Source organism: Rhopalosiphum padi, chromosome 3 (genome assembly GCF_020882245.1).
Source record: "Rhopalosiphum padi isolate XX-2018 chromosome 3, ASM2088224v1, whole genome shotgun sequence".
NCBI lineage: Eukaryota > Metazoa > Arthropoda > Insecta > Hemiptera > Aphididae > Rhopalosiphum > Rhopalosiphum padi.
This window is the reverse complement of record NC_083599.1, coordinates 51,275,007-51,290,567: the sequence shown is the minus strand read 5'-3', so window position 1 is coordinate 51,290,567 and position 15,561 is coordinate 51,275,007. Positions and strand designations below refer to the sequence as shown.

At 34.0% G+C, this 15,561-nt stretch overlaps 1 protein-coding gene across 3 annotated transcripts; it reads right to left on the bottom strand.

Moving 5' to 3' along the window:
• Nucleotides 1–126: 126 nt before the first annotated feature.
• On the bottom strand, nucleotides 127–14,766 carry LOC132926345 (mucin-5AC-like). 3 transcript variants are annotated; one of them, XM_060990698.1, is made up of 5 exons: nucleotides 14,460–14,766; nucleotides 14,050–14,149; nucleotides 9,139–9,427; nucleotides 8,367–8,612; nucleotides 127–2,485 (listed from the first exon to the last, which is right to left on the bottom strand). In XM_060990698.1, exons 3-5 carry the CDS (start codon nucleotides 9,404–9,406, stop codon nucleotides 507–509), a joined length of 2,493 nt encoding a protein of 830 aa, XP_060846681.1. In that variant the 5' UTR covers nucleotides 9,407–9,427; nucleotides 14,050–14,149; nucleotides 14,460–14,766; the 3' UTR covers nucleotides 127–506. The 3 variants fall into 3 exon arrangements, with proteins under 3 accessions (XP_060846681.1, XP_060846682.1, XP_060846679.1); XM_060990699.1 differs by having other exon boundaries at nucleotides 14,497–14,766; XM_060990696.1 differs by lacking the exons at nucleotides 14,050–14,149; nucleotides 14,460–14,766 and adding an exon at nucleotides 9,580–9,858.
• Between the last annotated feature and the right edge of the window lie 795 nt (nucleotides 14,767–15,561).

Below are 15,561 nucleotides of genomic sequence, written 5' to 3'. Positions count from 1 at the left end.
TGGCTATTATTATGATATGTAATAATATTATATCGTTATGAGCAGGCGATATGCCCACACACAACACATATACTGTTATAATATTATGACGAGAGTATATTATATAAATGACGTATATACAGAACGTTTGTTTATTTGTTTGTTTATTCTTTCATTCCAATACAATATAATATTAAAGACGAAAATACAATAATAATGACGATGATGATATATAATGACATATATTATAATTATATAATTCGCAGAGTAATAGTTTTTTGTTTTATACAAATATAGGTATAGTATTTAAAATAAATAATAATAAAATAATAATAAAAAAAAATATACACCTTTATATTATTATATTTTAATTTCACACATAGTGTTATATATGTATATATATATATATATATTTAAAATTAATATTGGTGGTATATGATGATTCGCGTGTATAATATTTTAAATAAACGTCACGGGTCATCGTGACGACTGCAGTTTTTCGTGTTCGAGCTGACCTGTGGAGTCGGTCAGTTGGCCGAGGACCACATGGCTAACCGGGAACCGCTCCTCGACAACGGCAACGGAATGGATTTCTTCGCGGAGCCGTTTGCGATCGGCGTGGAAACGGCCGTTACGCTGCTGCCGGCGGACTGCCGTCGTACCGGTATTTTCGACACGATCGGCGAATTGTTGACGCTGCTGTTGGTGGGAGACGGCGATGTTGACGAGGTCGACGATGCCGACGACGAACAGCACGATGTCGTGGCGGTGGACGACAGCGGAGAGGACAGCGACAGCCGCAGGGTCGGCAGCTTCGTGGGCGATTTCGGTTCGGCCGCGGCGGGCGGTACCACACTCGAGCCGTCCGCGTCGACGTCGTCGTCGCAGTTGTTTTTGTTGTTATTTTTGCTGTTGACGTTGTTGTTGTTGAGTGACACGCCGTTGCAGACGGTCTTCGCGACGTTTCCTAAGCCGTCACTGCCGCCACCGCTGCCCTTGACGACCACTCCTGCTCCGACGCCGTTCACCGGAGTATCGATGATGACGGAGTTGCAAGCCGGTAACTTTGACTTGTCGGCGGCCAATACCACACCGTTGTTATTGCAATTATTGTCTTCGTCGTCCTCTTCTTCGTCGGACGAGAACGACGGCAACGACGCGTCCTCGATACTGGTCGTGCCGCCGGCCACCACGTCTCGGCCGTCGTCCACCGCGGTAAAGCCTTTTTCGTACACGCCGGGGACGACCGCAGCGGCCCCGTCACCGATTATTGCGGTCTCCGATGCACCGCTGCCGCTGCCGCTGTCGACACTCGACGTCACGGACGGTCGTTTCCCGAACGTCGACATCGGCGGCGCCATGGCGGTCGTGGTGCACCAGTAATAGTCGTCGTCCACTCGGATTTCGCTGATCGTCGTCGCGGCGGACGGTTTGGCCGCCTCGACACAAGCGACCGGAACCGCGGGCGTTGCGGTGCAGGGCTCAGGCGGAACAGTAACGTTATCGGCATTGGCCTCGGACGCGGTGCAGGCGGCGGCCGCAGCACCGGTGGCCACAGCACCTGTGGCTCGCGGTACCGCGACTGCAGCAGTCACCGGAACAGTCGGCGGCACCACCGACGCGCTGTACTTGCGGGGTGGCGGTGGCGGTGGCGGATTGGCGTGTTTCGGTTCGTCGTTTTTCGGCGGTTTAGCCACCACCGGCTTGTCGTCGTCAACCGTTTTCAACGGAGCCGTCGCGTGTTTGTCCGGTACCGCGATCGTTTTGTCTTTTTCCGCTTTGACTGCTTCGTCCTTGTCGGCCGCCGTCACTACCACGTCTTTCGCCGATTCCACGGCCGCTACGTCTTTACCCTCCTTCTTCACCGCTACCACCTCATCACTGCAGTCGTTCGTCGCTGCCAATGCGGAGGTGGTCACGTCTTTGTCCATCTGCACGCGAACACATTCCAAAGACGGATTGACCGTACAGCATTGTACGCCGCTGTCCGGTGACGACTGCGCTTCAGCATCGGCAGGCGATGCACCGTACTCCAGAGTGCGGTATCGTAACGACCCACCGTGATTCCGGGCCGGCCGTTCGACTTCCGCGGTTTCGTTTACCGTCGTCACCGTACACGGAGATTTCTGAACCGGCGCGGCCTTTGCAACGTGGACCGCCTCGACACGGCCGCTTTCCAAGTCACCGTCCACGATCTCCTTTTCCACGTCCACCACGCCACGGCTACCACTGTCACCGCCTTTGAACACCGTTTGTCTCTGGTGCCACAAACGTTGCGCTTGTCCGCAAACCGTCGACAGAATGTTCGATTTCGCACATTTTGCTGCGTTGTCGTCGCATTTTTCCGGCGTCCCTATGACCACTTCCCCTTCGGTTTCCAGTTCAACGTGCAAACCGTACTTGCGACTCAGTTCTACCAGAGAGCGACTCAGTTCCGAGGCTGGCGGTCTGCTCAGTTGTTGTTGTTGTCCCTTATCAAACACCAACCGCAACGCAACCAACTGATCTATACAAACAATAATTCATAAAACATTATTTTTTTTTACAATGAGTAGGTAATATACATTTATTCTTATTTTTTATTTTATTTTTGTTTTTAATTGCGGGCCAACAATATTTAAATTCGTGTAATTGAATCACGAAATCACATTGTATTAATTGGTCCATTCGATATAAGTCGAATAGGTATAACAAATATTATCAACTTGGTTCTACATCGCAGTCTAGGAAATAGTCGAAAATTGTGAAAGGGAAATTAAAATGGGCTAAGTCATCATTCAACAATTATCTAACTTAATCTCATCAATACATAATAAATTATGTTAATACGTATGAATTTATATTATTTTCCCTCGCCCCGAATTTGTAACCATAATATATCCACCTAGGACGATCAGTACTTATATCATAATAAATGTTAACGATTGCATCGTCACGGCAACCGGTCACTTTTATTACCTAGTCCCATCGTCGTATTATTAATTAACAGTGTTCTATGAATTGTGTTTCTGGTATTTATTACATGAATAATATGATTAAAAATCTCACTACTGTGTTGTTTAGGGAATGTATGTCTTCACCTAAATACAGTTGCGTAGATGTTATGGAAAAATATTATATTTAACATAGGTAGGTAGGTACATATATATTATATTATATATTATATATAATAACGATCATCGTTTTAAAATTACAATCTAAAAACAAAGTAGATAGTTTATATTAAGTAAAAGGCTCTTTTAAGTGTAAAATATAACTGTGTAAGATTAGTTGTACGTCATAGAATGTACATAGTAAAAACAATTATTGTACTAAACGAATTAACGAATTGTGAAAGTACATGGTTGAAAACTATGAAACATAACTAGAGCTTGGAAGTTATAAGACTAAAATGCAAAAACAAACATCTACCTAAATTAGAAAATAAAAATTGATGAAAATGCAAAATAAAACTGTTAAGTAAATTTTTTATAATTTTACAAATTGTATGTACCTATATGTGTATATTTTTTTTAGAATATGGTAGTAGGTATTTAGAAACAGTATGTATTTAATTCCGATAATACAATAGTACTATGCCTCTGATATTATTTTAAAAATAACCAAATTATTTAAAATGACTGGAATCAATTGTCTGATGTGATCGGCGATATCAACTGATAGCTACTACTACTACTTAAAAATAATAGTACATGTTATCTTTCACATATTTGTATTTTTTATTGGAGTATGTTTATTTCCTTTATTATATAAAAAATATGTCCATAACTAGCACTTAAAACTGTAAATTAGCAAAATAGCACTAGAAACCTTTAAATAACTTATGTATAAATTAGTAAAATAAAATTTCTTCTACGACATTAGAAAAGTACCTATAAAACAAATTTATATCTTTCTTTCGATGTTTTATCGTTTTATGACTAATTAAAAAAACATGCATTTGCTAAAACGTCCAAGCTCTGGTCATAAACAACTATAAAAATCATCTGCTTTTTTAAGGTTTATACTTAAGAAATCCAATTATAACATAATATAGATATTAATTTATAAATATCAATGTGATATACAAATATTATACACAAAATCTAATATTTTGTATGGGATAATTAATTACATATAAACATAATATATAATTACTATATAAATATATATACATTGATAAATCATAAAATAATATATAATATTATAATGTATGTATCATAATATTACAAGTATAATAACTATGAAACTATGAGAAATATTACTAGAATCTCAATTATTTTTTAGAATTTATTTAATATAAAAGTTATATTCGTTTAATAAATACATAATAAAAATGTCCAATAGTGAATAGATATCTTATGTACTGTGTAAATGTTCTTTTATAGGTATATGTATTTTTAACATGTACCTATACTATATTCCATTATTTTGTACATTTCATTATCAAACACATGATTAGATTTTTTCCATACCGTTATAATACCTGATTAATTACTTTTTAGTACTTAACAGCCTAATCGTAAGTCGTAACAGTCTATTTAATACTTTGGTGAATACCAAACATACCTAATATAATAAAATATAATAGTATATTACTCGTATATTAAAAATATCCTACAAGACATTTTTTTTCAGAAAATATGAAATATTTGAATTTCGCCAATTGAAAGTAAAATAATTCATTACATCATGTGGTTATATACTTTTATAAGAGTTGAGATATACCTATTAAGTTGTATTTATGAAGCATATAGTTAGATTGCTATGAAAGCGTAGCGAGTGAACGCCAAATGGCAGTCAACAATAATAAATTGTTATGACCTGTTCTAATCGCGGTTTTCGGGTAAATTTATATTTAAAATAAATTTTCAATGTTTTTACATTCAGTTTTTAATATAAAATATTCAAATATATTTATTGCATTTCTTATTGGATAACTAGTTGTATAATTGACTTGTATAAAATAAACGTGGTTTTAATGGTTTTATCATATAAACTCGATTTACTACATTGAAGTGTAAATGGGTGATATTCACTATTAATAAAATGAAAGTTAAAGTCAAAATGCATTGAATCATAAAATTCTCTACACAATTTTTATATTCTACACTGCAGTTTATGCATATATCAGTGTACATAAATAATAATTTATTAAAAAAAGAAAATAACCAAATTTGAAAGTATTTTACAATCTCAAAAATAATTTATTCAACTTGAAAACTAATAAGCATTGGGTATATATAATATTATTATATAATTTATAATTTAAAGAATAAATGTATATAATTATTAATTTATAATATACAATTATGTATACTGTACATTTTATTTTATAAATCGAGGTTTTTATAAGTTATAACTAACTATATTAATAAATAATAACTTAAGTCGGTAAGATTATATTTATTCGTAACAGAATTAATATTGTATTACTAATATATCTACGAGGTGCTAATAATAGGTACCTAGATAGATTCGTCGGCATGTGATATATGTAAAGTCATATGTAAATATAAGTATAAATTAATACCAACAATTTTTCTTATAAATCTATTATAGAGATTGTTAAATAAATAAATACGAATAGATTAACCATTATACTCGTATTATACGTAGAATTGTATGTAGGTAACTTGGAAGATTATATTTTATAACTAATTGTACCAACTAGAATATTTATAATAATTAATATAATCTAAAGTAAATTTCCATTTCAACATGGATATGTTATTCGTAAGATGTCACGGAATATAATAGAAATAGTAAAAATTTTAAAACTTTAGATCCTAGTGATTTTATTTTAATAATATTTCAACTTTGTTTTTACTTGACGTAAATGTAGGATAAATACAGATTCCGGATATTACGTAAGAGTAGTTATCATATATTATTATAATAATGTATTTCGGCAAAATAATAATTTATACTCGTACATAACACTCAATAAACACTCATATAGTAGGTACTAGGTAGTATATTCACAGCTGATATATGCGATCCTTCTTAAAGGAGTTCAAATAACACTAATGACAGACAAAGTGAAAATTGGTACCTGTTTCGACTCATTTAGTGACATAACCAATTTGAATAGTAGGTAATATAGTACTGACTGATCATATAACCTTATCTGCCAATCTAATAGGAAGGCTTACGGAAAATCTGCTCAAAGTACAATAAACAACAACAACAACAATAGGCAATAGCGATACACTATCTTTTTCATTATTATAGTTCATATTATGTGCAAAAACATATAAATGGAATATAAATAAATATTAGGTAATAATAATTAATAATATTAATTAAATATATACATATATATTATATTAAATATTTATTTATTATTATTAATAATCTATGGAATACTAAATAGCACAGTGTTACAGAAAACAAATCATAAGAGAAATAAAACACTAATCGTTCCTTTGAACTCTTCATTATAATTTAAACTATACGGGAGATGATAGATATGATAGATATTACTCTAAGGGAAGAAGGTATAAACTAGATAGGATCAGAATTGGTCACACAAGGATCTCACATAGATATTTGAAAGTTTAGACCAAATCGCCATTATATCCTTCACGCAATGTATACAAATGACCGGTCAAACACATAGTCCAAATTTTATAGCTGCAAAAATAGATCCAACATACTAGAAAATCTGTACAATTGTATCATTTTCAAATGTAAAAAATTCTAATGTTAGTTAATAACCTTATAGTTAATGTTCAAAAAAAAAATGTTAATGTATTTTAAACTACCATATTTTATTGGATACCACGAGTATTAAAGTCATCATACTGGTATAGTATAAGTACTATCAAACCAACGTATGTGATCGTAACTTTACAGTTGTAACTTGTAAACCACAATAATAAATTATTCCTTACATTTTATAAGGAACAGATTTCCAAGGCAAATATTGAGTTCATTGATAATATTTTACAATACCTATAGTTAATTAACCTGGTTTATTTTTAACTATGTGTTTTGAATTATCCTTTAGGCTTTTACAAAAGAACAATTGATAAAAAAAATTAATCATTACAAAACTGTTCTTTCTTTGTATTTTAGTTTTTTATAATGTATACTAAAGTCTTAGTACCCACTTGGCCACTTCAACAAAATATTATCTTATTAGGTATTTGTTAAAATACCAGCAGTAAAGATATAAAATAATGATAAATTATGTATTATATTTAATAATACATAACTTTAAAATGTCTTTAAGACAATATGCATTGTAATATAATATAATGTATTATATGCCACGCAAAATTTAAAAAATCAATGTCATTGCTATATATATATATATATATATATATATATTTGGCTACCGATTTCATGGAATCAGAAAAATGAGATTGTTGATTTCATGTATCAAGCCACGGATATTTTTCTACTGAATGCAAAATCATCAAATTGATTACGTTGTAGTTCTGTATATAATAGCCACAGATTTAGAAATATTTTTAGAAAAATATCAATCAAGAAATTTATTTTTACCGAAATCATTAATATAAACTTAAATAAAAGAAAAAATATTTAAGCTGTCCGAAACGTAATTTCTCATTAAAGGATCAAAAGTCTTTTGCTTTTAGTTTTTTTTGATTTTTGTTTATATATATTTTGTTTTCAATTCAAAAATATAAAAAATGTAATAAATAAGATTCCGTAAGTTTTATTTACAGCAGTTAATAAATAACGAAAATACATGGTAAGAATTATTTTTTATAGTTTTATGTTCAAAATTTAACGAAATTCGTTTATAGGTAATAAGTAGGTATATAAGCTATATATATACCTATATAAACTACAAACCTTTTTGTCACACCATTGTACAATACGTCGATTTGGGCTTAAAAGTTATAACTACATAAAATAATAATATAATTTATTTAATTTAATGCACTACCGTAATTTGATTATTTTATCTCTTTGTATTTTACGGATTTTTATGTTTTTAAGAAAAGCTTTGTCAATATAACAATATATTAAGCCCTTTCAAGTGCTGATTTTATATATTCGTCAATTTTCGTGTCGATTTCACGAATTTGGCATAATATTATGTAATGAATATGTTATATTATATCTTAAATGTATGTACATATATATTTTAATAAATTTAACTTGGGCTTATTAAATTTGTATACAAGTTAAATTATATTCATATATATATATATATATATATATATGTATAAATTATATATATAAATTGTTAAATAAATACACAGTTACTTATTTAATCCACCTAATAGTACATATTATTATGTTATAGGCGCATATTAGCCTTAAAAAGTAAGAACCAATTGCCATTTAAACTGTATAGTAAATATACATGCCTGACTATATTTCAAATTATTATATTACTTTAGACATCAGTTTTTTTATAATTTCTTTACCTTTTGATCCATCGTTGTGTTTACACACATAGGTTTTTCTGCCATCTTCTTCTTTTAATGACAATTCATTCTCCAGTGACCCTTCGCTTAAAAATGATGAGGACACGCGCACGACCCTAGTCAATCCTGTTCTTGTGACAAAATCGCCATTATAAGCATCCGCTGAAAACGCTGGATTATCAGTGCCACCATTCTTTAGTTGTTGGTTTTTCATAGGAGCCGATGTTTGTAGTACGAGATTTTTGTCTGTTGAAAAATATACACATTTACATTAAAAAAAAAAATAAAAACCTTTTATATAATAATATAAAAATACTGTTATTTATATAACCAATATATTTTTATGAACTTAACCAAACACAATATATTATAATATATGTGTATAATAAATAAACGCCATCAAAGTAATTTTGTTGTATATATATAAATACTAAAATGTATTTGAATAATTCAATATTAGCAATAATTTATTGTTGTCACCACTTGAATGTTTTGTACAAAAATAGTACCTACAAAGATATCAGGCATTCGTATGGAATGAGCAGACATTTGGTGAGACGTCATTGGAATCCCAATAGCATTGATTAAATATACAGTGTATTACTATAGTCAACAGATTCCAATGCGCACGTTGTGTCCCAACACATAATTCTAATTTTCTGATTTCTATTTTGAATTGCTAGTATAAAATATTATCATATATTCCAGGAGTAGTCCATAACACTATATAATATGTCTATGTACTAATATGTATAATAATCATATTAATTACCTGAATTGTTTTTCCACCATAACGATGACCAGTCGTGTTCTCTTCTCTTACAGTAAATAAAATATATCGCAACAATTGCCAAAATCAATAGCATCGTGCATAGGACAGTCGTCCATACCACAGCGGACATATTACTCGCGCCGCAATGCTGCTGCCCTTCGTCTGCCATCACTGCGTTTTTCGTACTTGTAGTTGTGATGATGAATAATAACAGTAGTACAAAACGCGTGAAAATGTCACTCTTCCACCGTGGCCGGGGCCACCACATTATTAGATTTTCCCACGAGCTCTGTAACAAAAGTTGTCAAAACGCCGATAAGTAAACATAAGAACAAAACTATTATATTATTATACTATAGAGTGTTAATATTTTATAATATCTATATACGTTCTAACTATAATATTATGTTAACTCTATATACTATATACGCATATACGTACAACCGAAAATTTTTCTTGTGGGTAAATTGACCAATTAACAAACACGCTTTCGTTGATTCGATGAAAGCGCTTACCAAAAATAAACTCACAAGCCACGGATGTGATGCTGATGCTGCTATATGCCGGCTCACCGTGTTTCTCTCGAAGAATGCAGTTTATCGGACGTGTCGTGGGTGCGCCGGGAAAGAGAGAACCTGTCTGCCAGGTACAGCTACCATCTTTGCCTACTTTTACAATCTCGATAATATATCGTGTACGATACATAATATACACACAACTATAATACAATATATAAGCATGTTGCGTGTATATTGGTCTCACGCGTGCGAGATGAGCAAATTAAATACATATTTTAAATATGTACACAAATATAAGTACCTACATAGTCAAACGCCTCACGTGACGACGCAGGAAGGCAGGTCATAATATGATATTAATTATAATAAAGAATTCGCTCTTCTCGTAAGCAGTGGACTGGTATAATGGTACACACATTAGAGAGAACCACGGTACACCGATATTTATCATCTCTGTTCCACGCATGACGCATGGTATGGGTATAGTAAAAGCGCTCTAATGAATATCAATCATAATAATGAGTGACGATGAGTGATTTTAGAGCCGAACACGTCCTGTTATAAAAGCGAAAGAAAATTATATTCTCAAGGGCATCTGCAAGCTCATAGACGTTTTTGTATATTGTATTTTTTTGAAAAGGAGGGGAAATATAGTATATGTATATTATTAATAATAAGTATGCTATTGACGAGGTCCAATCCCAACAATAAACTCAGTATTATATATACACGTAACATGCATACCATACATACATACATCAGTGGCGTATACAAGGGGAGTATGCAATGGGTGATAGATAGATGCCCCCTTTAATACGCGTTATTTGTAAATTATTTTGTAATTAAGGGGCCGCTACACTAACATTTATTTACTCTATCTATCTCCCACATAATATATTAATATAGGAAAAAATATATTCCGTATTTCCACGATTACGACATTCTGCATGGTTCAGTTTAGGGCAAAAGCACTTATAATATATTTTATAAAGAAGAATATTTAGTATTTACTGTGCAATTAACCCAATAGATTTTTTTTTATTTTCATTTTTTATAAATATAAGTATGTTTTAATTAAAAATAATTCCTATTGTTTTTAACCATTAATAACTTATTCAAAAATGTAAATATTAAAAATCTATCCAGTTTTTCACAATAAATATTCTTCTTTATAAAATATAAAGTATGTGCCTTTGCCAAAAACTGAACCAAAAAATCGTAATTGTGGAAGTACGGAATATCTTTGTTCATATATTATGTAAAAGATAGACAGAAAATACAAATTTTGGTGTGGCGACCTCTTAAATATTTAAAATACTATATCATTAATGCAATTTTTTTCATATAATCGTAGTTCGTACATATACACAGTTGGTATGTATATATGAATTGAGTAGCCAATTATTTTTACTTTATTTTAATTTATATATACATACAAATACACACACACACACACACACACATATATATATATGTATATATATATTGGTGACAACCATCTTAAGAAAATTATTGATATACGCTACTTACGCCATTGACATACATATAGTGGAGAATGGTAACTATATGAGTTGATAAAATAGCCACGATTGACAAACTCAACGGCCATATAAGGTATTTCATACACGACTTGCTGCAACTTGCAGTTTTTAGTATATAATACATGGAAACTTTATAATATGTGATAACTGATAACTAAAAAAATTCTATATCCTAACAATGTTTTCTATCGTTCACCAAGAGTATGGAGTTGTGATGTAAAATTTGTATTATCATTACCCTTGTCTCTATCGTGAAATCAGTATACAAAAACAATTCCTAATCATACTGTACTTATATTACATAATTATAAGACAAAATTGATAGATTTATTTCAAATGATATTTCAATATTTTTCCGAAAAAAAGTTCCATAACAACGTCGATAGTTTTATGTTCGTTATTTTTATACTTTAAATAATGCATACATAGCATATTATGATATTTGTTTTCGATCATATGATTAAGCTAGGCAGAAATTTCATAACTAGTATAGAATTTGTGGTTTTACTGTCTTTATATATTATAATATATTATTATATTAGGCAGACAAAGCAGTCTGACAGTATAATCGCAAATTGTAAAAGCTCTGCTTAAACATTATATGGAGTGATCAATTAGCCTCCAGAAAACTCGTTTTTTGAGTTTAATCATAAAGAATGTATAACTGCAGAAAAATGGTTAAAAAGAACCTACACATATTATTAGATTTGTTATTTTCGAAACACGGCATGTCGGCGTTTTCTATTTTTAACGAATTCTTCAGTCTCTCGTCGTTCAGTGTCCCCATCCTTCTTCCCGTCCTCCAAAAAAAAATCTCTATATACGCCCCTAGCTGTAGTATAACATAATAATATATATATATGCACGAGCCACGGATACGGCCGGCCGTATAAACAATGTGATAAACATTGTATATACATTATACATATAAGTATCCATCATGTACCTACACAATCTACGATGATATGTATATGGTGTGTGTGGGGATGCACTCGTCAATGCAGCGGAGAACGCTGGCGCATGCAGCACTCTCTCCCGCGGTCGCAACCGACATGACCTCCAACCGGATATATGTAGCCGGCACCGTCGTCGGCCCACCCGCGGCACAATGTCACGGTCACCGTGCGCCAGGCGAACGTGTATTATAATATAGGCAATAATAATGATATGAAACTCGATGGATTTGTTTTTTTATGGGTGTCTGGTGCGGTTTCGTCGCGGTGAGATACGGCGAGCGGTTTGATTTCTTGCTTAAACTTCGGCGACCGGTTGTGTGCGTATATTATACATTTAACATATATATGTATTATAAAGGTTTATTAAGTAAGCGTATCTATATATCCTATACGCGACGGATCCGAAAATGTTTACCCGGGTCCCCGAGCGGTGTGTACCACGAGAAAGTGCCGCCGCCGGCTGGTTTTCTACTGTATACGCGCGTCGGTCTTACGACCACCGGGTACGTACGGGACGTCACCTGCAGGCTGTAGTACACATTCGTCGTACTGTACAGGCATGACCATATAGGCACATAGGAGACTTACAACACTCGTATACGTTTAAGTAACATGCGAGATGTATGATAACATTATAATATATATATATATATGTGTATATTAGTAAGTAGTAACGTACTAACGTATATATATATACTAGTACATAGTATATATATACTATGACATGTGCGATGTGCGTGTATTTAGATATTTAGTATCACAACTGGACGTAAACTTCGGCGGCATACGATGCGTGATGTGTCTGCCCGATATTTATAATTCACCCGCACGACATAATATGTACTTGAAAGAAACGTACCTATAGTACTAACTACTATTTACTAACTACACTAAAATGTGTAATAATAGGGAACATAATATTATATAGTAGAACAACGACGACAGCGGTGCGGTCAGCTGCATTTCGGCGCATCCGGTTTCGTGGTGGTATTATTATTATAATAATTATCTCCATCATCAACGCGTATATAGATACACGACAGCGGACCGACAGGGGTTGTGCACTTGCGCCAGACGCATTGTATACACAACCCTAACGAAACCTGTTGCGCTTGCGCGGTGCTATTGTCCTGTTGCGTTAATATTATGTATATATTATTATTATTATTATTATACCTACGTAATATTGTGTTGGCGTGAACATAACAATGACGGCGGGAAAAATAGTATTCTCACCGCGTACGCATACACATACTCGTCGTTTCACACAACAATTACTTACCTATCGTATAATAATAATATAACTATTACCAACATAGGTGTACAATATATCATATTGTTTTCTCGGCACGATATTATACGCTACCGTCGATACTGAATTTATTGGCCGACTGCGTAATTAGTCTTGTCGGAATAATTCATATCGTTATTCTATACGCGCGGATAACCATGGGTATATTATTTCCGGAGTGCGTCCCGCGCGAAAAAGAGAAAATTTCGACCTATATGTTAACGGGTCCGTTTCAGTTAAGCCACTGCAATTAATCGTATATAGGTATATATTTTAATATATGCATTGCACGCGGTACCCGTGGGTGTATATATAGGTATATCGTACATATATTCGAGCGCGATATGCACTTCAGATCATTATATATACATACCTATATAATCTTTAATATATAAATTTTAAAATTTTAAATTACCTACGTTACGGTACGCGTCACGTCACAGCCGTAGTATAGGTATAATATTTATATATATCGACTACGTAATTAATTGACAGCTCTGTTTAAAAATGTCGCGCAGTTATATATACATAAGCGATAAGATATATATTATGTACCTATTGTATATACGGTTACGGTATAATGAATATAATAAATTAATACTCACTCGAAATGTTGACGCTCAATTGTTTCGTGAAAAACAAAATATGTCTGTTAATGTCGCCGTCAACGCCTATGCAGCCGTAAGATGGTCTCGCGGTGAAAATCTGTTTCGATCGGAAAAACAACAATTAAACTTCATATAATATATACAAATATCTTATAATAAATAGAATGAGCCACGAGCGCAATAATGTTCGGCGGAACGTTATTGCAATCTTCGTTTTCCCACATGATAATATATATTTTAAACACCGTATCTCAAACAGTATTATTATTGTTATTATTATAGTAATATTTATATTATGTCACTCGTAACCATATACAAGTACCTATGCGTATATATTGTTACGATAAACTTAAATAAAATAAAATTATATATACAAATATATACGATAAGCATTTACGATGACTTACGAGTGGGTAGATAAGCGCGCCAATAATTTTTTTTTACCTATAAAGTGTTATTATATATAGTCGCGGCGTATTACGATATATAATAATATTATATTGCACTATTATCTGCAGCACGAACTGCGCGCAGATCGACGACGATATTGCGACTGATACACGTACCGCACACCGCACGAGAAGAACACTGTACGACTGCGAGTGCCGACCCCGCCGAGACGCTCTTCGCCGGCACTATAAAAAAACATGCGGCGGCGGCGGCGGCGGCGTTGTGGATTTTCGACGGAGCGCGGTGCGTGTAAAATTTCACTATTCGCCCGCGAGCCGCATGCCTACAACTTTTACGCCGTGTCGCGCGCACACGCACGTCGCACGTACAAGCACACGCACACGCAACGGTTTTGGGCGGCGTGCGTGGTGTGTATATTTAATAATATTAATATAATAGAATTATTATTACGTACGTTTTTTCGGGTATGTCATTATAATATCGCCGTCGCCGTCGTCGCTGTCGTCGGCGGCGGATTGGTCGGAGGTGTACGCGGCCCCGTAAACGTTTGGTAGGCGGCGAGCAACCGGTTTTCGGTCGCCACCGCCGCCGCCGCCGCCGCCGACCGTTTGGCTTTTCACTCGAAGCCACTAAAAAATATGATAATATTTACGGCGATACGCGATGTGTCGCCGCCGCCGACGCCGTTAATGGGCATCATATATTTGAACGTGGACGTGCAAACGACTGTATGCCACCTCGAAATTACCATATTTAATTTGGATTTCCGTCGGTTTAACGCCGTTGTAACGGGTCGTATTCCAACGGCGCGCGCGCGCGCGGTGACGAGGATCAGCTCGATTAACGCGCTTTTGTCAGCAACAGATGAATAGAACTTAAACGATCTTTATATAATATTATTGTACGATTTACGTAGGTACCTGCGTTGTATTGTATACCTACGCACCGCCGGTTACGCCGACTTATCGTCATCATCATTCCTATAACATTATAATACATAGCGACTATAACTATAAAATGTTTAAATGTGTGATATACCTACACAATGGTGTGTCTACGACGAGAACAATTCGGTGTTTAGTAAAAATGTAAAAAAAA